Below are 26,732 nucleotides of genomic sequence, written 5' to 3' on the forward strand. Positions count from 1 at the left end.
TCCATACGCAATTACATTTACAAAATATTTAGATTAATTTTAAGCTATTGCCTATTTATACCGTATTACTAATAGTATAATAAATAACTATATAATAGTAATATATAATAATATATAAAAGATAAAATAAATTTAGAATCGTTTTTCGTATGCAATGATTTATCAATTATCATTGAATTCAAATTTAGCTTCATTACACTCAATAACAAGGCCACAAAGTACACTCGAATCCAATTTTGTACAGAAGAGCGGCTACCTACTTTTTATAATTATAAATTGAAACGGCCACAACCCACGATAGTCGTATTAATAACTTATAAGTTATTTGTATTATGAATATAATTCACGAACTCATGAATATTAATTAATGTTTTTATAAGGGAAAATAATGTTTTCCCTATTTTATTAGTTACTTAGTATAAGTCACTTATTAATATGATAGACTAGTTTTTATCTATAAATAAATATATGAAATTCTTCGTAATCATAACATATTATTTTTAAATTATTCTAAATTCTACAAACATTTTATAATAATTGTGAACGATGATAGACAAAAATATTTTTCTGGATAATATGAAAATTTAAAATAAATTTAATTATGAATATGAAAAGGTTGATTTTAAGTTAACGTTTAGGCAAACTAATTAGGTCATTAAATTGGTTAATATAAGTTAATAAGTTTATATTTGTTTAACCTTAAGCTTATTAGCTCGTTAATGCCCAGCCTTTCAAAAAATTATTATTATAGAATTATTGGAACCTTGCAGATAAAGACGGTTAAAAACTGGCACTAACCACAAAACGTTACTACCACGTCTATCGTAAAACATAACAGTTGATAGGTATACATATTGTGATATGATTAAATACGAACATAATACGAACAGCGACAGATCGTGATCTTTGCGTATAGGGAGCCAGGGAGGTCACATAATTTTTTATGATACGTTGAATGTTAATAAAACATTTTTTTACACTCATACCAAAAAAAATGTAGTTGGATACCCACTTGACATTAAAACTTATAGAATGTTAAAATACAAATAATTATTAGTTGGGGCAATGGTGGTTGCGTTCTAACGATTGTCCCGGCATAATTGATTGTGCTCCGAAATACCGAATGTTATATCAGCCAATGTGTCGGTAAGCATGTAAATTATAAATAATATTAGTACAGTGCAGCACAACGAATTTGTGGTCTGCGAAATTATCTAATCGTTAACGGGTTGCAGTGGCAAGCTTGTCAGTTGTCAACGACAAAAGGCAACATATTTTTTTCTTTTCTGATATATAGTTTTTAATTTGTTAGCACAGTGTGCACATCATAACCAATTAAATTTTATTATAAAAATCTTACAATTTGTACTTGGATGGGTGCACGTCGTGCTCCTGTGCACCAAAGCACGATCAGCCATGTCACCACTAAATATGAATTATTAAAAAACCATTTAATACGTCGTGCATATTATAATAATATACAATATGAATAACCTGAATAATAATAGTAATGATAGTAGTAAAAATAATAACCAAAAGTCCATTATATTAACGTGGTTTTGGTCGGGTATAAAATGTTTCGCGTCCATCGTGTTTGATCTACGTCAGGCTATGGTGGGACGAGATGGATGGATGAAATTTTTTTTCTGTCTCCACAATAATATGTTATAATAATATTAATATAACAACGTGGTACGTCGGCGGCGGGGTCCTCTAACAGTTCTATGTGGTGGGTGGTGGGCGATTATATGGCGTATATTTTGTATAAAATTATACGAATTGCACAGGAGCGCGCCCTTTCCACCGTGCCGTCAAACAAGACCACCATCCGGGAATTTCATCCGTTAAGTATACGCAAGTTATACATGTGTCATGTATATTATACGACCTGCGCCGATCCGTCACTGGCCTACTTGGGCTTTTGTCTATAGTCGGCCGTGTATAATATATACAGTGTGGTTCGCGAAGAATGCTCACTCCCATTTTTCCCTTTAGTATAACGAATTTATTCAAATTCTGATTTTGGAATTTTTAAATTCAACTACCTATTCAAAAACTATAGAATATTTTATTCAGATTTCGTAAGTTTTGTTGTACTATACAACACTACGCTGCAAGGAGTGTTCTGTAGATCCCATACAAACACTGCAGTTTTTCAAATAATATTAGTACCACCATTTTACTGTAAATTATTTGGTGGATAATTTTTTTTGAAAATATTGATGTATCCATATGTTCGAAATTCGAACGACAAGCTGTTCAGTTATTAAAATGTATATTTTAATGATAGCGTACTAAAAAATGGTTTTACAAAAATATAAAATGGATGTGATATTGGATCTAGTATTTATTGTACGCCAACCAATTTTTTTAAATTAGGTATTAATATATAAATCAGTAAGATTTTAAAATAACCATCCAAACCCATTTATGATGCATCTAGTGCAACAATTTAAATAACTTAAAAACTATTCGTTTAAATTTTGATTCTGTTGCGTGAACACTTTTTGAAAAATTATTTACAGTAGAACCTGGGGTTTGTCATTTGAAAAGTTTGTATCTCCACAGGCCTTAAGTAGTACAAAAAACATGAAGACATATAAAATATAAAATATAGTCTTTAAGCATTTTTAAAAATTCTAAAAACAAGATTTTGAATAACTACATTATTAAAGAATAAAACGGGAATGAGCATGCTTGGTGAATCTCCCTGTATACCACTCGCGTCTCGCGGTATATACCTACGCTGGTTGTTTAATATGCGCCACGCGTACTGCCAATATCTATAAAAAAACGTTATTTTTTTAAAATTTTATTTTTATTTTTATGTAAGTATTACCTTCGAACAAAACAGCATAGAACGTTAGCCTTCGTCGCGGGGTAGGTGCCCACGCTTAATACCTACGTTTTTGTGCGTGCATCGGGGTCAAAATATTTCGAGCAGCATGCCACCGCGGGTCACTGAAAAATAGTATATTATATAGTACGATGTTAAAATAAGTAATAATAATATAATGTATTGGATAAAATCGTAAAATATTGTGCAACATAATAGGTAGGTAGGTTCACGTATGTTATATTTTTTATTCCTATAGAGCGAGCAAGTGCGTGCGTCCGTATTTGTGCGATTGCACGTGTGCGATTGTCGTAGATAATATATAGACAACGCAACAAAAGTATACGCCTATCATTACGATGAAAAAAATAGAAACTAAACAGTATCAAACTTAATTACCAATTAATACGCCTCCGCGGTTACGCGCGCCTTCATTTAAAATGTCTATCGGTTGGTGCATATCGGGTTAAATTATCACCTGAAAATTAAAACTAACTTATAGCTATCCCAATACCTATAGGTAATAACCTATAAGTTATAACTTTATAGGCATTTTCATCGAAAATGTTTGGCAATTGGCAAATCCAAATCTATTCGAGGGATCACTTATGATAGGTCAGGGTCATTTATGAGGTGCACCATGCATGTCCATTCTTTAGGATTTCCGCATTTAATATTGGCACGTAGCACATTTTAAGTTTTTTGCACTTCCGCTTGCGGTTTTTAGGAGAATAAACAGGTGACTCGTCGTCCCTATAATATAGTATAATATCCATAATGATTGTATACTCGCGTATTAGATACCAATACAATATTTACAACAATAATCTATAAATCATTCTCCGACCATCCCCTATAATATAAGTTTATTTTTAAAAAATACAGTTTCAATTTGGTACTTTTACATTTTTATTTCATGAATATCAATCTAGAAAAAAATGTATAATCAATCCGTGGCTCTGTAGAGAAAAACATGAACATTTAAGATATAAATAATATTATACAAATTACAAGTGTTTAAAACTTAAATTCGCCAAAAATCTGATATTAATAAACATGAGTGCGACTGGTGTTCAAAAAAAAAAAAGTTTTTGTTTTTAAAGTTAGGATCGCCTGTGAACAAAATACAAGGATAGGAAACCATTGACCAAGTAATTTTAGTAATTGAAAAATAACTTTACTTAAAACCAACAGCTGTTTAAATGTGTTCAAATAAAAAATATTAACATTGAAACGCCATTTTATATGGCTCCTTAGAAACATGGCGCCCAGTGCAAAGCTAGCCGCTATGCCCGCTGCCCGCTCTCCGTAGTCCATAGTATATGGGTAGTACTTTGTTGAAATATCTATACAATTCTACGGTATATAAAAAAAAATATTTATGTTAATAGTTATAATACCTTTTAAACGTGGCTGCCGCTCTAAATGGGGTTTTCTTCAAACAATATTAAAAATTTTTCAGAACCGGTTTATTAATATAATATCTATGTATAATACATAACGTATAGAGGTATTCTATATTTACACAATGTGTAAGTGATACACGATAGTATAATATATTTGTATACGAATTACTATTTTCATGGAGACCCTATACATTGTCACGTGCACACATTTTGCACAATATAATATTTTGTTGGAGTATTAATTTAGAATTTTTTTTTTTTTTTTTCTATTGAGCTTAAGCCCGGCAACTTAGGCCATTAGCTATTTTTTGTTTTTTGTTTGTAGGTTTTTTGTTGGTAGGGGGAGGAACACGTGTGTTTGTTTTGGCAGAATTTTTGATTTGAGCACCCGTAGGTATCTGCCATGCCCGGGTGTAGGAGGCGGCACTTGTTCTCCGGACACCGTGACTTGCCCGAAGAAAAATGCCGCCCAGTGGCCGAGGATCGAACCAGCGACGGCAGCGCCGCAACCAACGCCTTAGACCGCTCGGCCACCTCATCCCCCATTTAGAATTTATTTTGATTTAATTAATCAGGTTTAGTTGTGTACAAGACGGCCACAACCGTTAAGTATTTACATTTTAATTTAATAATTAATATTTATTCATGTATTCATAGCAATGTGAATTACTTGGTTCCCCTATATACTTTGACAAGGAGTGTCAAGGACCATTCCCAATTCCCTAAAGAGTAAAGACCCCTAAAAATGTGAACTAAGGGACGGGACCATGACACTACGAAGGATACCCAAAACAAATTCACACATTATTAGTATTTATGGTCAAAATATTTACAAAGAGGTATGAATTATTTTCACAAAATATATCAATATATAATACGGTCTGAATTCAAAATTATATTTGCGAATTTATAATAAATATATTATACAAGAACAAGATTCACGAATAGTGGAATGATTATGTTACACCTAATCATATCTATATGTATAAAAAAAATACATAATTCGAAAAAAAATTAACAAAATTCGAACATTTAATATGTCTATAAATAGCACAAAATCAGTCAAAATATTATGCCTACTGCCTACAACATTTTTTGGTGAACAATTTAAGTCATATATTATGTCAAACACAAGTGCACAACAACAAAACAAAATCAAGTTTGTCGAAAACGGCATTTGAGTAAAAATTCGTTGCTTCTCTAGTTCTCCATAGTTTTTACTAATTATTTTTAAAAGTCCTACGATTTTCCCATGACATGCCAAAGTACTAGATACAATTTTCTATCAGAAACCAGTAACCACCATCAAAATTAAAGATTGAAGAATTTTTAGTTCTTAGTTTTTACTGCTCAAAAAAAATGAGTGAATCACAGTTACTCAGTATCTCAGAATTGTAAAACCAATTAATTTATTTAATATCAAAATGACAATAAATTTATTGGACGAAAAGGTCTTTTTTCTACTATCACATAATACATTACTAATTATTTTTAGTTAATATTTGAAACGTTTATTAATAATTAATATACCAATAATACCATGTTCAGTCATCTCACCCGCATACCAGTACAGTTGTGCACAATAGTGTTTTTGACGCAAAGAGGTAAATAAATTAATTGTCCACAAAAGCGTACAATCTGCGATAGCTGTTAGTCTAAAATAGCAGTGTACAGTTACTAAAATATCTCCTTAGAAACAATATTGCGTCAATATAGCTTTTATAACCCGTTAAAATTAATATTCGCGTACAGTAAATTTAAAATATCATTACAGTTCAGTTTTGTCTACAATAACTAAACGCATTTTGAACAAAACAACGTATAAATCATATTAATAATATTGTACAGTCGTTGTTCTCTCGTAGTACTATTTTACTCGCTAAGGACTACCAAGTAATATTATACTGAGCGAGTACTGACGGTCGACCGATGTAAAAAACGGAACAAATTTACCAAGTTTCGTTTTGGGTCATTATAATAATTTCAATTGCACTTATTTTTTTTTTTATACTACACACTAGAGCTGCACTCTTGTACACAAATACACAATACAAACCCCTAAGACGTTGATATACGTAGATAATATGACATGATATGTACTGTTTTATGTTAATAGATTAATACATTTTATAAATGTTGTTAATTGTTAAAAGTGGTATTCAAGATTAAAATGTTTTCACCTCCCCCATGGAATTGTCCTGAAGACGCCCTTGAGATAATATGTAATATTTCGTTTTTACCTGACTTGGTGGCTGATGTAAGTTGCGCCGAGTACTATAGTGTAAAACCTAACCAAACCTGTCATCTCGGCGCATTACTAAAGGTTCACAAATTATTACACACTGAATAAATTAAATAATTAAATCACATGTGTACGTGTCATACGTTTCTGATAAGTGAATACAAATTACTGAAGAAAATACTATAATTAATACATTTTAAGAATATTCAAGTACGAACATTTTTAATTATCTTTCGTATTGATTCTTGAACTGAATAACCGATTACTATTTTAATGATCACGGTGGATACAATCTAATTGAAATTAAGGGATTTACGTAAAATTTTATTACAAAGTTGTTTTGATTATAAAAAAATCTAATTAATGAACATTAATATACTCAAATGAGCCCAACTATTAAAAACTTGAACAAATGGATTAAATAATAATCTACCCAGTCTTATGAATTTTTATTTCAATGAATTATATTAGGTATTTTATATCGTACACAGTCGCACAGTTTTTTACTACATCGTTACTACGTAAATTAATTATAAATATTTTTCAAATAACCTTTTGAATAGAAAACGAGGATTCCATATTTTTAGACCACTGAATAATTAAATAAAAATGAATATTACTAAAGTAACACTTAATATTTTACACAGATACAATTGATATTATGAAATGATGTTATCAAAATAATTTTAATGAAATAAATAATATCAGGGTTTTCTCATGAAATCAATTCTTAAACATAATATTTTGTTTACAGTTAACTATATTTTGGTCTTAAAAATATGTCACGTACAATGTACATAATACGCGTATTTACAATAATAATTGTGAACGTTGTTTTTAAATATTTTATTGTGGGTTGCGTCGTACCTACGTATGAAGCTAAAAACAAAATATAATTTTTAGTCCCCGAGCACTGGATCAGTTGAACAGGAGGTAGTAAGTATGGATAATATTATTTTATATTATATAATTATTATCATCAGACATACGTTTCTTTAAACTGTAGCCTATGATTTAGGTATAATAATTCATAAACTGAACATTAAACAATAATATTAATTATTATTAATATTTACACACAAGGATATCGAGTGGGAACTACGTAATACATACTTACATACTAAACAAATACACGGAACGTAGGTACCTACTTACCACATTTTTATAACTGTTATCATTGGAATTTTTGCCGCAATATAAAATAATAATAAATTATTAGTCGATGATGATATTATTTAGTAGTGAGAGTTTTCTCACGTGACGCACGGTGCATGTTTTTTTACTGGAAATGTATTATTTTATTATATTCAACAACGGGTGTTATCTGAGTTAGTTAACTGAACTAAACCTATACCGCCGATTGCGATAAAACGATTATAAAATGCAATAAAAACAATTTATAATTTATATAAAATTAATACAGGTATAATTATTATACTATTTTTTTTTTTTTTTTATGGAAAACGTTAAAAATGTTTTCTCAGTTATTATCGGTTCTGATAAAATAAAATTTCTATAATTTGAAACACTTATATTTGTATAATATAACTCAATATAAGTACCTATATAACTCAAAGTGTGATAGTGGATAATCCACGAAGTTTGGTTCCACTATATTCTGCGCATTAAATACTTTTTAACATATGTATCAATATGTACTATATTACTAGGTTGGTACAATATTATGTTTAACCATACAATATTATTAGCTACGGGTTGCCATAAACAAAAAATAAAATCCTAAAAAATCACCGTGATAGAAAAAGTTATCATAAATTAAAATGTTTTTGTAAAAGTACTATATGATAATAATATTATAAAAGTTTCAAAATCATAATACCTAATCGACTGAGAAAACGAGCGTCTCGGGTAACAAAAAAAAAAAAAAAATAATAATAAAAACCACATTATTGTTGTACCTACCTATAAAATATGTGTAATGTTTTGAGTATAATCGCAAATCGCTTATCCGAATATTGGCAGATGGTATTCGACGTCGTCAATTTATTAAAACCGTTATACGCGGCACGCGATTATTATTACCAAAAGGCAAAAGCCATATTATTCAATATTGTACGAAAGTGTACGTAATAATATTATTATTATCATTCACATTTACACAAATCTTAATGATTGATGAAAAATACAGCAGAAAATATTGTTAGAGCAACGAGACGAGACGATAATATTATTATTATTGTATTTTCCTGGTGCTGACGTTTGCCGCTAGGTGTCGCTACTTGGACGTCGTCGTCGTCACGAGGGGGTTGGACGGGACCGGCGGCGGCGGCGGCGGCCAGAGAGCGAGGCCGGCATTCGGCAATGCGGAGTCAGTGTTGGTCCGCCGTCTGTTCTGTTGGTTCGCGTCGTTTTATCTTCCGCCGCTGCCGCTCGGAAAGTACGTGCGTTTTTCCGCGAGCTTTTCGCGTGTATAACCGTCGGTGATCGGCACTCGTTTTTCTGGCCGCGTCGTGTTTGGTGTTGAGCTTGCGAGTGTCATCGCCGTCTGTTTGTCGATTATGAGTTAGACGATTATAATATTATTTTGATCGTCGGGGGAAAAATAAATCGATTTTTTATCAGAAATAAAAACTGACTTGGTCGTCGTCGTGTGTGTTTGTGACGCGTTTCTCTAAATGTGATACCGGTCGAAGAAGTCTGACTACTATACCTACCCGGAACGGCTACGCCAATCATGACGTCCCGGTGCCGACTGCAAGTGCTGTGGACACTTTACTTGATCGTCTATAATGGTTAGTGCATGTTGTGTTCTTTCGTTTCATAAACGTACTATTATTATTTATATAATTTACCGTATCTCTTAAAAGCTCTTGACTGGCTCCGACTGACGGATCGGCTGGATTTTGTTCTTTAAGAGTGTATACCGTTAATTAAAAAAGTTCACCGAAACGTTGTCGCGCACGTAGGTGGGGGGAGCGTTAAGCACTTTATAATTAATTGTTTTTTTTTGTTTTTAGTACGTTAAATTAAAAAAAAAAAATCTTGGTACTAAATTATAATAATATTACTATATTCACTCATGCTGTATTTTTATTTTTTTTTATTTTGTACCTACCTATTAATGGCTATACTTGATGTAGTTTCGAAATCGGTAACATTTTACGTTTTTTACTTTCGAGTTATGTAGTATGATGTTTTTGGACCGTTTTCTGTAGTCAATTCGTTGTCGTCAGACTTCGAATCCCTTAAGATTATGGTGGAATGTGAAACATTTTAATTTTCCACAATGTGCGTTTCGGGAATTTGAGTCCCTCATGTGTCCTTTGGTGACAACATGACAATAACAGACATCTTATACTTACGCTTACACTCGTTTACCGTTGTGGAGTGATTTTGATTAACTCCTGGTTAACATACCAATAGTTTATAATATTATGTAATTATAGATGCCTATTGGGTTTTTCAAATTCGGTACCCATGATAGGTACTTGTCGAGGTACTTGTCTAAATAGAAGGTATTTAATGGTATTTAATAATACCCAAAATAATACCCTAAAATATTTATTATTGTAAATGTATTAATCTCTTACCTAATTAGTAATCCGCGTCTATAATATTGTTGAAGGAACATTCTACAGTAGACATTTTGTAGAATTATTGTTTAGTGATTCAAAAGTTTCGTAAAACTACGAATAATTTGTTTATAGTTGCTACTTAGTTTAGGTGGATTATTTCCGCATATTGTTACCTACCTAGTTTATCATAATATTTTGTCAATTTGAATTACCTATGATAAGATTGCGGGAAACAATAAATTATTATTTATATTTATAATAAATAGTAATTAGTCTCAACAATATGTTCGTAAAATGTCTAGTTATAATGTGGCAAATTATACAGGCAGTATAACTGCAATTAGTTGTACCAAGCATAATATATTATATATATTATTATGCCATTATGTTAACAACATTTTATCAAAATATGTAGGTGTATTATTTATAACGTGTATCACCTATAATTATTATTTATACCAACATTTATTTATTTCACACGCACAATAATTCGTAATACTGTAATATGCTTTTTAAATAGTTGTATACGTTATACCTACCAAATTTGTTTGGTATATTTTAACATGAAATATAAATGTACAATTTATGGCAAAATTAACATAGAACAAAATATACTAACTAGGTATATATTTCAAATGTCGCTAAATTCTGTATTATAGAAGACGTTTTTTTTTACTTTCATGTTCAGGTTATGAACGAAGTTGTTATTATATTTTATAGGTTATGACGTTAAATGCATCTAAAATTCAAAATTTCTATTACAAATCTGTTAAGTATAATATTGTAATATTTTTTTTGTTCGGAATAATTTAACAACTGCCATTGTGTTATTATTAAATATTTCTAAAATATATCGTATTTATTTGAATTATTTTGATTTATATATTTTCGAATTAAAATACTTATAGATTCGAATAGATAGATAGACGCGGGCTGGCGGGCATCAACTAAAGCATTACCGAAAGTATTGTGTTCAATATTAATCTCGATTCATCGTATCAAAGTCGATTATTTAAATATTTAATGCCTTATGCCCTTATTATATTTTATAGTTATAATTAATTACTATTTGTTAACCAAACAATAAAAATACGGATAAAATCGTAAAGTAAATATAAGTTTATATTGGTTCCAAAAAACAATCTGTTTATTTTTACCTACCCAAATTACGAGCTAAATTATGTAAATTATTGGTACCTATTCGGTAATAAAAGTAGACTATTCCTTTTTTATTTTGTTTGAATTTTACTCGAATTTTTCCATTGCTTTCATATGGTAGTATCTACCTAATCCTTCTTGGCAGGTAGGTTCGAGGTACTTATAAACCATAAATAAAATGTTGTTCAAATTCAAATAAAAACTATTTGAATTACTTATTTATTTATTTTTGAATAATGTTTATTATTGAATGTAATTCTATAGATAGGTATATATATATTATAATGATAGACACTTTCTTAATAAATATACTCAATTTTATGTGATTTAATTATTTAATTCAAGTGAAAACTGGTGAAATCGTTTGTAAACTTATTTTTATCATACTAATCTATCGGATAATGGATAAAATCACTATGGGTAGGTACTATATTGGACGTGACTTTTATTTTTAAGCTCTAAATTATTACATGCACTATTTATTTATTCCTAACGATAATCATATTTGATAATAATACAAAATTCTTAATTTAAAATCAGTAGGTACAATAATTACCTAGTTTAGTTTTTGCTCTAATTTTACAGTTCACTCCAAATATAGTATGGAATATAAAACAAAAGGTAAACTTCTTTGTATTACAAGAATATTAAATTATTGTTTTTCAATTTCATTCTTGTTTTGACTGTAAATTTGATTTAGTCTCATGGCATTCAGTATTTTGAGACCTGAGAATGTTTTGTTTAGTTTGAACAACCCTGTAGATGGCCGTTAAACCATTTCTGTCAACATATTAAATTAAACAAAACATACACAGGAATACAGAATAGCCGCACCTAGGTGCGTCACTAAAATAATATAAAAACATGAAATCTTAGCATAATTATTATAAGGATTATTATCGAGATTATTATACTACCTGTTACCTATATAATATTAATTTAAAATTTACCTGTCATTTAAAAATATTGTAGGTTGATAATTAAGTAAATAAAAAAAATTTAAATTTTATGGATATTTGATTTTTTCTCGATTAAATTAATAAGCCCAAAATAATATGGTTATACATGAAATAATTAAATTCAATACATCACTTTTGGAATGACTTGTAGTTTGTTTTCAAAATAAATGATTTGGCCGATCTTTTAAATCTTACTATAGGGTCAACAGTCATGTTTATTATATTAAAATCAAAATCATATAAATAACTATAGATTAGTAGTAGAACTACTATAGATAGTAAAAAATACGTGTGTTAACGGTTAGGTGTCTACGGTTAATCAATAATATACGACATACATACGTGATATAATACAAATTATATCATCGGTTATTGGCTTATTTTTGATGTTTTTAAATTATGGCCAATAATCTTCATGTCACGTTATTTTAGACAATCCTGTTGAAATAAATCTAGGGTAAAAATAAATTGCGGTAGTTATGCAGAGGCAGGTAGCCCAAGGTATATAATATAATAACAACATACCGTATAGGAGGTGTGGCGTTAAACTTTTATCGAACTCATCCATCATGAATACCTCAGGATTTATGACCTTTTATAGTTTTATGCTTATGCAGTCGGAAAAGTTAGGAACAATCATTGGAATCATCTAGATATACTTTCATACCAATATGACACATCTTGTAGATACTTTTATATAACTACCTACCTAGGTTTCATACGGTTTCATACGATTTAAAATGTTATTGCGTAGTTTTGAAATATTGAAAAATTAATTAATTTTAGTAAGCATCTAACGAGGAATCTAATATCTATATTCTTATTATCTTATGTATAAATCACAGTTATCTACTAGTAATTAGTAGGTGCATTTAAATACATATTAATTTGTTAAAAATAAACTACTTTTACACCCGTAATTATTAGATTCGTGTTAGAAATGTGCTGTATGGATGCTCACTGGATGGCTTCCCTCCTCATGTATTTCTATACATTGTTTTTATATTAATTAATTCACTAATGTATTGTTGTTCTAGTCATCCTATTTACTTAGTGTAGTAAAATATATAGATTGCTAAACAGTCTAATATTTATAAAAGAAACAAAATTTATTTATTTTCACTTAATTCGCAACTTCATCTGTGGTATATATGTATGTGATTAAGTTTTATATTATTATTTTTTTGTAAGTATATGCATATATATTCAAAATCATGGTAATTGGAGACTACCTATTTAAGCCTTTCTTCTAATATTCATGTGTTTAAAATTATTCGATTTTTGGTTATTTGTCGTTTTGTTTATCAATAGGCAGATATAAGCTAGTGTTAGTGAAAACTTTGAAGAGCCACAATGTGGATAATGAAACGAGTGAAATATGCTTAAAATCTTCATAACGTGTAAAAAAAAATGATAAACCAACCATTTTGAATACAAAAGAACATATTATTTAAGTGGTTTTAAGAACATTAATGTCGAGATTAATGTATTATTCATAGAGTAGGTATGCATTGCATGGTTTTTTTAATACACGCAAATCCACCCTCTACCAATGACTGTTCATTTTCAGTTCAAAGTATATTGAAAGGTTATAAACTTGCTAACACGTCAAATAGTTTATTCACAAATATACCCAACCATTCAGTTAGATGAATAGTTTCTTATAAACATTTATAATTTTTGATCTACTTATATGGATAGTTTTGTACTAGATTTTGTAGCCGTGTTATCTAATTTTGTTGCAGAATATGGAGTTATAGTACACCCCTTAAAATTCCCAAACAACTTGGTACTGACGTCATCTTTTCCTACCCTTTCCGTTGATTTTGCTTGGTGTGTGAGTAGGGCTGCACGTATTGTTGTGATGTGTCGTAAAAACATTTGTGAGTCATCGGCATTCCCATTTTCCTCTGCTCTCTTGATTTTCCACCCGAAAAAAAGAGAAATCTCCCTCGGTCTTTATCTACAGCTTTATCCAACTGTACAGAATAAATGCAAAACGATCTCTCGGGACCTGTCACATTGGTTAAGTATAAGAAATATTTATTTTTATTTTTTTCAAGTATTTTTTTCAGGCAGATACATGCCAGAGTCTGAGTAAACAAATACAGCAATCTAGGTTGATAATCATAACTTGACTCATGCTGTACCTATTTCAAAAATATTTGAGTGGTTGGAGTTGTATATTAGATTATAAATTAACTATCTTGAATATATATTATAAATACATGTTAGGTATCAAATTCAAAATATGTATATTATGTAAGTATAAGGTACCTATGTACAACTATTGTATATTCCCTATAAAATGTAAATAACCTTTAAACTTTCATAATTGGATAGCTAATATTTTTCTAGATTCATAGTTATATAGGTATCTAAAACACATTTTCACTGTGTTTATGTACCGTGTATCCGCGAAAACAGGGTATACTGTATAATTCAATTATACATATTACTCAGTACCCTGTACATATTTTTGAATTCTGTTTGCTGGACATGAAACTAGTTTATTGGATCATCTATCTCTCGCAGACAGAATGTTAAAATATGTATGGAGAACTGAGTAATGTAGGTAACTGAGTTATGGAGTGTACCCTGTTTCCACGGACACGCAGTATATTCTTAAAAAATATGAAGGTATCCAGTGGCGTGGTGAACGGTAATTTCAGAGGCCTTGGCCTATGTAATTTTTCTTAAATACAGGGGTGGGTGGTAGCCAGTGGGTCCCCTAGTAAATTTAATATGATATTCTCAATAGGTAGTCAATAACGATCTGAAATATAACTTGTTATATTACATTAATACATTATTATACATAAATACTTGGGATATTTGTAACTGGCCTCTGGAAAATTTTTAGTTCGCCACGCCACTGAAGGTACCTATGTATGGTATAGAATATATTTTTAGCATTTTTAGCTCGATTTTTAGCATATTGAAATGTGTAATACAAACTCTAATTTTTTAAGTACTTTATATACATTTTTTTATGTAAATACCTACGTGCATGTTAAAAGATTTATAAGCCATATAGGTAAATAACATTTTTAAGAGTACTTATTGTTACTAAGTTATAAATTATAATCAAATTATAAACCTCGTAAATATTTTGTAAAACTCTACGTCCGATTCCCTAATAATGTGTTGGACATTAAAAGAGAGCAAATTCTCTGAAACGTATCCGGTTTCTAAAATACTGTCGTGAAACTAAACTTAATGTTTGTAGGAATGCTAGAATACAAAAGTTTTTTACTCAACTTTGGAAACTTTTCTGTGACCACGTACTTAATGACGTCGGAAATCGCCAATGGGAAAGAGCACTTCCGGAAATGGTGGTAGAAGAAATGTAAAGTTATATCAAGAGAAAGAATAAGGATTTCTTAATAGAGCAAGGAGTTCAGAGACATTAATGGAGTTTTAAAATAATGCTGGATTGTATTAATTTGTTTTTAGAATTAGGCTTGTCGCTTGTGTATAAAAATAATAATCAAAGCAACAGGGTATTTTAATTCTATTTTGTAATATTATATTAGGTATGATTTACTTAACTATACATCTATATAAGTACAAACAATCAATACAAAATATTTAATCATAATTCTAAGTTATAATCTTATATTTTCTAAAAAAAGCATGTTATTGTATCTCTTTTATCAACAATCATTAACCGGTGAATCGCATAAAAAATGCACCAGCCAATATCATCGTGACGGCACAGGGTTGGTCTCAGTGACAGATGTCTCCAAGCAGAGTTAGTGTGCGTTCAGATAAATTACATATGGCACTAGGAAGAATATAGGTTACCTATTTAAGGTGCCTATATTATAACAATGATGAGTATTATTCGCGTTTCTGTTTGATAGTTTAGTTAGTATTTGTGTTACGTAAAAAGCGCACAGTATTATTTAAAATGGAAAAACAGTTATTTTATAACAGTATTATTTCATAGGTTAGGTAGGTAGTAGAGTAAATGTGGCTTACAACTGCAAACCATGGTATGATTTATTAGTGTTTATAGCTTATTTAAACGTTAGAATCACGACCTGCCTTAACAAACTCTGTCTAATAGGAAAAGGTAATGAAATATATTGGAGATCGACTGGTTGACCTTACCTACCCACCAATACTAGGTAGGTAAGTCCCTTAATTTTTTTTAATACAAAGTTTTGTTTTTTGAATTATCAAAAAATTACAATTTTTTAGTGGTTGTAATTTTAATTTTAATAATATAGACATTTAACTTTAATACAATTATAAAAAAATTATGATATTTTAACTATTGTTAGAAGTTGCTTCTAAGACAGATGATTTTTTTCAATTTCTGTTTATCTGAATCACAGCAAATCTTATTGATGTGTGAACACAATGTTTTATTTTTATTTTAATAAAATATATTATGTAGATATAAGATTTTTGAGATTGTTATACTATTAATAATCTTTTTACAATTTAATCCAACTACGTATACATCTAAAGTATTTAAAATATTTGTAACTTAATAATTTTAAACGTATTACAGGTACTAATTATTTGGTAATATTATGGTTCTAATTATATTTGAATGGCTTAAAATATTGAATTCTTTAAATTGTCAACAATATCTTAGAGTATTTTACGCTTAGAATTTGTAAGTAGTACGCAATTAAGATTTATTTTTGGAGATGGTTATATTGAGTATAAACCCACTATATATATATTTTATTGGTGGAAACCGTGGGAATAACTATAGCATTCATAAATGGCAATTTTCAAATATTTCTGAAGATTAATAATATATAGGTACCATCAGACAATTTTAGAGATAATATTTAAATTTATTATTTATTATCGTTATGCTAGTTACAATCTTTAATAAAAAAAAAACTGTATGCATAGCTCGCATCTGAAAGTAATTAAAACAATTTATACTTGGCAAGTTCCAAAATCTTAGTTAGGACTAATAATAGTTTTACTTTATGCATACAGACTGGCTGATTGGTGTTTAGAAAGTAAATTTTTATTTGCAGAATTATTGATTTCAGAGTTCAAATAATATTTGTGTTTACATACTTACTATTTTGATTGTTGGTATGATGGAATTATAATTATTATTGTTCACTCATCATTTGTGGAGGCGTTTTAACCCTTTTTTGTTTTCATCGTTGTTATCACGCGGGAAATGCCACAATGCGTTGTAGTAATAATATTATGGGTAGGGGTGCCGGACATGGTTCCGGTGCAACTTGGTTTCTCATTTTTTCCCCCCTTCCCTTTTCACCTCTATTATTATTATATCGCCAGGTTTGGTTTTGTTGTTATTATTTTAACGACGAAATCCGTTTTAATTACGGTCAACCCTAGACAAAAGAAAACTGTAATAAAAGTATAAAAAAAGATGGCCGAGAGAGGGAGGTTGCACTCTGTTCACCTTTGTGTGATACAATGCTTACAGAAAGTTGCTATTTTCTTTTTATAAATCACCCCAATTTTTTTGGCGTAAAAAATTGTTTTACCTCCAACAGACATTTTCAAAAAATTATGCTAGTAAACTATTAATGACAATAATTATTTTGAACGCTATCTATGGGTGACTAAACAATATTATAAACTAATTGTTATTTGCTTTACTATTTGTTTGATTTATATTTTTATATTAATTATATAAACAGGGCTTGATAATCTTAGTATTTGTAGTTGTTGATACTATATATTACATTTATTTTAGAGTTACAACATTATGTACTGAAAATACATACATTTTACTTATTTAAATAAAATAACGATTTATACGTGGTTTTCTTTGTCATTTTGGCGAAATATATATTTCCAATATAATTGGAATAATTATGATCATTGGGATATAAGTACTGCCCACTATCCATCATTATAAGCTTCACGTTATTTATTCACGTCAAAATTTCGGAAAAATCAAGGCTAATATGGCATGAATATAATTCCACAAGGTTATTCAACAATTTGTTCGAGCCTGAACTCTGTTGAGGAAAGTTAAGAGTTAATAAACGTTTACTTAAAAGACTCTTGTCTAAAATATCATCCTGATTTTCACAGCCCGTTAAGTCATAAAGCTTTATTGAGACTAATCTTGGAATGCTATACTACTTCAACAAGTCTTGCTTATACAAGTTATTACGATTGATGAGTTAATTATTATATAAAGTGAGTATATAAGTACCAAGACTTTTCAAAAGTTGTAGACATTTTATTCCATTGTAAATACGCATTATTGAGTAATAAAGTATTTACAATTGAGTTACAATTATTTTTTTATTTATTTAAGTGTTTTTTTCAAAATACTAAATTTAAAAGTACAGTATTTTTTTTGGATTTCTAAACATACAAATTTGAATGCTAAAAATGTTCAATTCAGTGAACGTGAATATAGGATATTACATATATTACAGATAAAGGTTTGGATAATATAGGTATTCTAATCATGGTTTTCGGTTTTTTTTTTATTTTCTACGCATTTCATTTTTTATTTTCAAAATGTAAATTGTATTAAGATTACTGCAGTTGCCCGTTAGGTTAAATGGGGAAAATATAGTAACTTGGTAGATGGTATTTTAGAGACTTGTCAATGCGTGACCAGCAAATGAACATTGGCGTGTCTAACTGTGTGATAGAAATTGTATGCTCATACAACAATCAACATATAAAAATAAATACAATTTTTCTGTTCGTTGATATTTCAGTTAACAAAACAAATTCCCAATAAAAATCGCTTCGATTAAAACATAATAAACAAACCTGTTAGGTTTGAAAATCCGTTTTCATAATTTAAATGCGTCCAACAAAAGTTTTATAGTTTTGTCAGGTGATTAGGTCTAAATATTACCTTTTTGTATAGTGACCGCAGTCACATTAAGCTATGTATTTTATAAATTAAATGCCATTAAATTTAAAAAATAATTAGTAATTTAAAATTGTTATATAAAACGTTTGTACCTATGAACTTTATTTTTACATTGGAAATGTCGAGGGAATTGTTCTTAAAAAAATATTTAGAATTATTATGTTTTATTTAATTTGCGTGTTATATACAGCATATATACCTGAGTATATATAATCATATCATAAGACTAACTTCGTATTACTTTCTATAAATGTTTAAAGTATAAAATATGGACAAAGATATAATTGACTGGTATTGAAACATGATCAGTGGACCTCAAATGGGACGGAAGAAATAATTGCGGTGGCTTGAGCACTTTAATTAAATTTACGATTATCTAATTATAAGTATTTCCTTTAAGAAGATAATATAAAAAGAAGTTAACTAAAACATTTGATGGTTGTTTACAATCACACATATGTGAGAATATTTAAATAACAGATTTTTTAAGTAATATCATACAATTACCCGATCTTTATATAACAAAACATAATATTATATATTATATTTTTAATTTATAAAATTAAACCACTACCGGGATTGTTGATATTTCTATATTTACAATTTCATGAGGAACACAAAATATGATGGAAGGGATTGTGATATATTTTGTAAACCAACCGCTCTACCTGCCAACCACGGTGATACTTGCAAGATCATATTATATTATTCATATAAAAATTATAAACGTAATATTTAACAAACAATTAAGAGTCGTTCCAACTTGTTGTCTCTATACATTCGTGTAGATTCAACAGATTTTTAATATTGATATTCGAATGAACTGTTAGGGGATGTTAACGTGGCACAACCTTTTTTTAAGGATAACAATAAAATAAAAAAATAAATAAATAAACGAAGCTTTTTGGTGCGTGTTTTATATTATTGTCGATTGTAATGGTCCTTTTTATGTCATTTACGGCTGGGCTGAATAGCCGATTAATTTTAAGCTTATATTATTAGGTATATGTATAAAGTTAAAGACGTTTCTCGTTTTCGTTATATGCTAACCGTACAATCGTATAATCCACGGATAGCGACTGCGGGTTGGACAAACGGAAAACCACCGACACCGAGCGTTTTATGTGCTTGGCAATAATGGGTGAAATTTAATTTCATGGGTTTTGATTCTGTCGAAGAGAGGTAATTTTGAGCGGGTTAAGAGTGGATGTGGCACGATGTTTCGTACCCCCTTTTTAAATATTCATGAGGTGAAATTGTAGGCTACTGTTTTTGCTTTCGAAATTGCCGTCAACGACATTATCGATTCTTCAGTTTACTCTGAAACTTTAAGCAACGTAATTATACTTACACAAATTTTCGTTTTATAATCGAATCGTAGCATTTAAGTGTCGTTTACATTGGTCACGGACATTTTTACGAAGCGAAAAATAAACGTGGTTGGGTGTAGTTAAGAGCACCCTTGGGGTGGATTTGTACGAGACCCGAAATCGTAATTGGGTGACCAATAATATTCACAGCGATGTGCTGGTTAATAGCTTCAGTTCTTTTAAAGAAACTTGGGTTTAGGTACTTAGAATTATTTTAAAAATATACATGCATTTTTTCGTTTCAACTTTTAAGCAATCACTATTTATATTCTGAGTATTGCAATGAATGTATTGGTTGTATAATGATGTTTTTTGTGTAACGTGTGTCTAACCTCTGACGTCACCTTTAAAAGCAGGAAATAAGGTACAGTATTACAATTTGAGGGTGGTTGTTATTAATTTGCTAGGTAGTAATAATTTGATTCTTTGAGGAAAAAATGTAAGAAATCAGTATTTTTCTAATAATCGGGAGAAACAAAAAAAAAAATTACAGAGATTAAGTTAAATTCGACAAAATAATTTTTGTTGTAATTATTCATAAATCATAGAATTCATATAATTTTTAAAATATTTTGGATCTTTTTGATCATTGATCACCTATAGGTACACCGTACACATTTAAATTTTAGACTATTTTTGATTGTGTTGGATTTATATTTTACATAGACGATTTTTTTTTTGGTAAAGCGAGGTTGAATATATAATACAAAGTATCTCATTAGATGTATTAATTCAATTAAAAAAAAATAGAACATGTAAACATGTGTTGCGATGTTTAAATGTTGTAAAAATCATGAAAATTTTCAAATTATTTATACAGCGCAGAGTCGTTGTTTTAATGTATTGATGTTTTATTAAAATTAATTTTAACACATCTATCACAGAGTTTACTTAATTACACATTTTACCAATTTATATGAGTTACACTGAGAACCTACAATATGTCAGAGCGACTTCACTGGGATTTTTTTTTTTGTAATTGTGTTAATTATTGAGAAATATTGCACAATAAAATAAATTATATTAGTGTAGTCTAATCTTATATAAATTGTATACGGTTAGGTTTTAAGATAATTAATGCAGGTCCATGTTTTTCAGAAATTATTTTGATTTTGATATCTGTTTTTGACCTAAACATTGACACACAATTTTTTTTCTTTCTACTTGTATACAAATATGTATTAATAAGAAAATATTTGGAATTAAACATTTTCATTTTTGTTTGCTAAGTATAGGTATTTACGATATTTTACTGCGACAACCGTTAAAATTCTATCTTGTATTATTACTATACTATTCAAATTATAGAGCGTAAAGTCATAATAATAATAACATAAATCCATCTGATATTTATACATGTAATTTGTTTTATCGCCATTAAAGTGTAATGAATTTCAGCGACTCTCGTGTTTTAAATATTACTTTTATGATTTACAAAATTGTTTGTTGCATTTACATCCCGATAAATGCATACAATGCATTAATTGCTATTAAATGCTTTGTTTTTTTGACCCTATTAATAAATGAGAATTGTAAAAATGTCAACTAAATTATACCAATTATTAACAGTTAAACCATGACATTTTTAAATCATTATATCTAAGATATAAACATTTTTTTTACAACAACATTGTACAATAAACATATTAATGATGTACCTAAATTATAAACAGGTTTCTTATATAATTATGAATTATAGATGTTTCTTGTTCACTTATTTGAAAAATGTAATGCCAGACTTCTTTATATCAGTTCAGAAGATACTTACCACATTCAGTGACCACTAAGTCTTTAGTCCATGGACTGCAGCATAATATTATATCATGTAGAATAAAACAAATTAAAATTGAAACAACTAACCAAAATTAGTGTTTCAAATATTTCGAATTTATTTACCTCCAATGTAGGTATTTGTTTTAAGTTCCAAAAGATAAAAAATTTTAAATAGGTATTTAAAAATATTCGATACATTTTAATATTTTTTAACTGTATTATTATATTGTTCAATTGTTGTACCGGTAGTTTAAAAGACTGTACTACTGTCTTATATAGGTATCGACTGATATAATTTAATATTATATTGAAACTCTCAAGGAAACTCTTATCAATTAATTATAAAACGAATTATGTTCATATATAGGTAATATGTATTATTATAATAATTTAATACGTTTAAAATAATATTTTTATGATATCATTTATATTGTTTTTGAACTATAGTTAAAATATATCGTCTAATTTTGAATAATAATAAATAAATAAATAAAAATAAATTCAATGTTATATGGCGGGGAGGTGACTTTGAGATAAAATTAGGGGTTGGATGCATATTGTACTTTCCAGTGAGTATCTTATGGCAGATAGATGATACAGCCGTTTTCCTAATTATAAATTCTAACTAGAACAATAACTTGCTATTTCACTGTTCAATTTTTTAAATTCTTATTGTAAAAATAAATAATTTTCCAATATTAATGTAGTTATTCCTATATTGTAATTTATCCATAAACAGTAAAATTAGTAAAATTAAACAACCTATATCAGGTAGTTTATTTTTGAGTTATATTTTACTGGCATTTTTACTTTATTTCACAATTTTAGTCAGTTGCTACATAATTCACACGGAATTGGAAGTTTTATAATTTTTACCTCATGCTTTTTGGTATAAATAAATATAAATAAAACTGATTAAAACCTATATTTTAAGTTAGTATTGTGTATTTAGGTACTGATTACTTAAAGTATTTACTTACTAGTATAAAATACAATTTTGACGTATTTTAAAATATAGAGTATGATAAACATAATACATTATATTATGCATTTTCATGACTTGTATAATTTGAATTTGTATAGTTTGTTAATTTGTGTACCTAACGTTTTACTTTTGTATATCTTAACTCATGTTATTAATTTTAATATTTTTTAAAATCGTATTATATTATAATTAAATATTTAGATTCTTATTTTCCACATCGATGTTAGACTATATTTGTTCATAAATAATCATGTAATAAAAAGTTTTTGATATATAAACGTACCTAGGTAACTAGGTAAGTACTATATTAATCATTTTATTTTAAATATTTGTTCTTGTAATTTTAAAATATTAAATTATTTATTGCTTTATAAAATAAATAAATAAAACATAAGGCTTATGTAACTTTTGTATAAGATATAAATTAAGTTATTTTGTAGAAGACGTAATAGGTACTATAGTATGTCCCGCCTCAGTTGTGATACCATATGAAATAAAAAATTTGTTATTATATGAAGGCACTACATTCAAAAAAAATATGGCTACTAATATGTTGAACGCCTTATAAGAAAACGGCTCATGAAGGGGTTTACTGAACCATCAAATCAACATTGTGGAAGACTATTTTATCTAGATACAGAAATCATATAATTGTTTTCGATATTTGTATTTATTAATTTTTTGTTCAATAATTAAAAGTATAAAATTGAAAATAACTTGAAATTCATAATCCTTAACTATAAATTATTTATAAATACTGAACTAGTACCTATAACAATAAAAATCGGACTCTCAAATGCCTATGATTAATAATAATAACTAAACATTTTTTTATAAGCATTTGAAGTTTAAATGTTGACAAAATTCATAGAAATCCCGAATATTTGCAAATTATTTTTTAGTTGCATGTATAAATATCTTCATGTATAAGTATCTTCAATTTTTATAGATTGAAAATGTAAAAGGAATGTATAAGCATTTCTTATTAGTAGGTATAGTTAATACTGTTACCAAAAAATCTAAAACATATATGTACACAGTTTTTTTTTATTGACATTTTAATTTTATAATCAACGATATTTCAGGTAGCTAAATACAAATGTGTTTTCTTGGACTACGCTGTATTATATGTGAATTATAAATATAAATATAAATATATTATATAATGTATGAGTCGTTTAATATGTACATTATATTATATATGTTTATATCCTTAATTCTGTCCCCAACTCACAAGTTTAAAGGTTTTCTATGAACTTTTTGTTTTTATTCACAATGTATTATCTGCGTTATTCATATTTTAAACAATAAGAATAAGAAACTAATCAACCAAAGATGTATTAGGCCATTAGGCTGAAGAAATGTTGCTCTTTTCGTTTAATTTTAAGGAAACGTATTTTAGTACCTATTGGACATTATCTTAATAAATAATTAATCATATTCGAGTAACATTTATAAAAATTTCGACTCGTTTTGAATAAACTAATATATGAATAATCTACGTTAGACTGAATGTTATTTAAAGACATCAAATAAATTACTTTTTTTTATAAAATTAAAAATTTTTTTATTTCTCTAATTTTCTGATTCTAATAGTCTTTGAATTCAATATTAAGAGGACGTAATATGTACGTGACATGTATTGTCTCCGTCTTACAAGTGCGTAACATAGAAAATTTTACGCTTAGCAGAACACGTGTAGCTCCGTTAATTTCAAAATTAGAGTGAATTGACCTCTTATAAAATCTAAAGATTGTTTATTTTTGAGCAAAATAAGATTTTCCATTGTTAAATATTTTAAATTATTATTATACCTAGACCTAGTACATTACATACATTTCGAAAAGTTTGTCATTCTTTATTACCTATAAATATAAAATACCAACTAGTATAAAACATTGTTCCGATGACCGTTCATCTGTAATGTTTCGTTGGGCACTGAACATTTTTTCCAAAAGCCGTGGCTAAAATCTAAAATGAAATTGATGAGCGGCAGCTCCGTTGTCGACGATCGCCGGGATGGCTTGCTCGTCACGGTGAGGACGGAAGAAACGTCGGCTGCCTTGAAAACGCTGGAGAACGCGGCCGTGGATTCCCCGGCGTTGGTGTGCCGCGATTTGTTGGCCATGCGCGAAGACGCCGATGGTCGTGGTGCGTTGGCGGTGGGACGGCGCCACGGCTGTCGGTTGCCAGTCCGCCGCTCAGACCTAGTCTGACTGCGGCATAAGTGCGACGACGCTTGGAGGAAGGTGCCGTTGATCTCCAAGTCGACCGTATCCACCCACAAATAATAAAGAATGGGTACGACATACCACATTCCAATACCAGACGACATATTGTATACAATTCGGTCTTCAAAATATATACATGATTATACGCAATATGGCGTCCTGAGGCGATTTAATTATAATATCATGTTATCGCGTGATAAGACAACGTAGTATGATATTTAAAATAAAATTAAAAAGAAAAAAACTACGACTAGTTAGTAACTTATGGTAAAAACTAAAAGTGATATCTAATTTATAGTTAATACCACAGATTATTGATTATAATATGAAAATTGAATGTAGGTAATCTGTGTTTATACTCCAATTTATACTTAATAATTCTAACGATTGACGAATAATACGTCAAAACGTCTTGTACAGTACCTATCATCCGACCTACCACTTTTTGAATTTTATGGAATACTGCAATTGTTGTCAAATATATCGTATATAACTACAATGCAACTATGCAAGTATTTAAAATAATGGATTTACGCGTTATTACTTATTACTTAAACTTGTTAAATATAACTTAAAATGTATTGTATATTATTGTTGCAAATATATTATTATTATTATTATTATTATACTTATCAGTTATCACATAATTGAACATAATATGAATGTACATAAGCATGATTTTTTTTTTAAATTCAAATTTTGACAAAATTCATGAAAACCGCGTAAAGTTGCAAATTATTATATTGTTATAAATTTATAAAATGTTAAATTTTTATAGATAAGTCTTGACAATTAAATACAAGATTCGTCAAAAGTATAGATAATACTGTAACTAAAATAATTAAAAAATCACCGATTACGTTAGGATAATAGGTATAATATGCAATATATTTATATTTGAGGAATACTCTATATATGAACTAACACGCACAATTCTTAGTCTCCCGCGAATCTCAAATATTATCAAGCTCATTCCAAAATATAACCTAACAAACAAACTTTAGCTTAATCAACAAATAATGTTAATACAAAACAATTTTTTACTGTAAATATTAACAAATTTTTATGTAAAATACATGTGAAAAATGTGGGCTAATAACCTTAGATGTTAAAGCCGGTAAAATCTTTAAAAAAGGTATGCAATATTATTTTGCAAAAATGAATTCAACCTACTACCTTCTTATTATAACTAATATAGCAATATTAAAATAATATAAAATATCCTAAGTTGACCACCATCTCTACTCAGAATTGTTTTTTCTGTATGATAATATATAATCATTGAATTAAAATTTAGCACATACATTGCAGACTGCAGTGACCCATTCGACACCTGATGCACAGCAGAACGGTACCTACTTGCCCAACTTTTTTTAAATA

The 26,732-nt window shown here is 28.7% G+C and overlaps 1 protein-coding gene across 1 annotated transcript in view; it reads left to right on the forward strand.

The window, feature by feature from the left end:
- Nucleotides 1-8,792: 8,792 nt before the first annotated feature.
- The window catches only part of LOC100165939, a 320,821-nt gene continuing 302,881 nt past the window's right edge, over nucleotides 8,793-26,732 (forward strand). The window contains exon 1 of the mRNA XM_008182315.3: nucleotides 8,793-9,237. Within this exon, the coding sequence (XP_008180537.1) occupies nucleotides 9,180-9,237 (58 nt within the window). The 5' untranslated portion in view covers nucleotides 8,793-9,179. The remainder of the gene's footprint in view (nucleotides 9,238-26,732) is intronic.

This window comes from Acyrthosiphon pisum, chromosome A2, assembly GCF_005508785.2.
Source record: "Acyrthosiphon pisum isolate AL4f chromosome A2, pea_aphid_22Mar2018_4r6ur, whole genome shotgun sequence".
NCBI lineage: Eukaryota > Metazoa > Arthropoda > Insecta > Hemiptera > Aphididae > Acyrthosiphon > Acyrthosiphon pisum.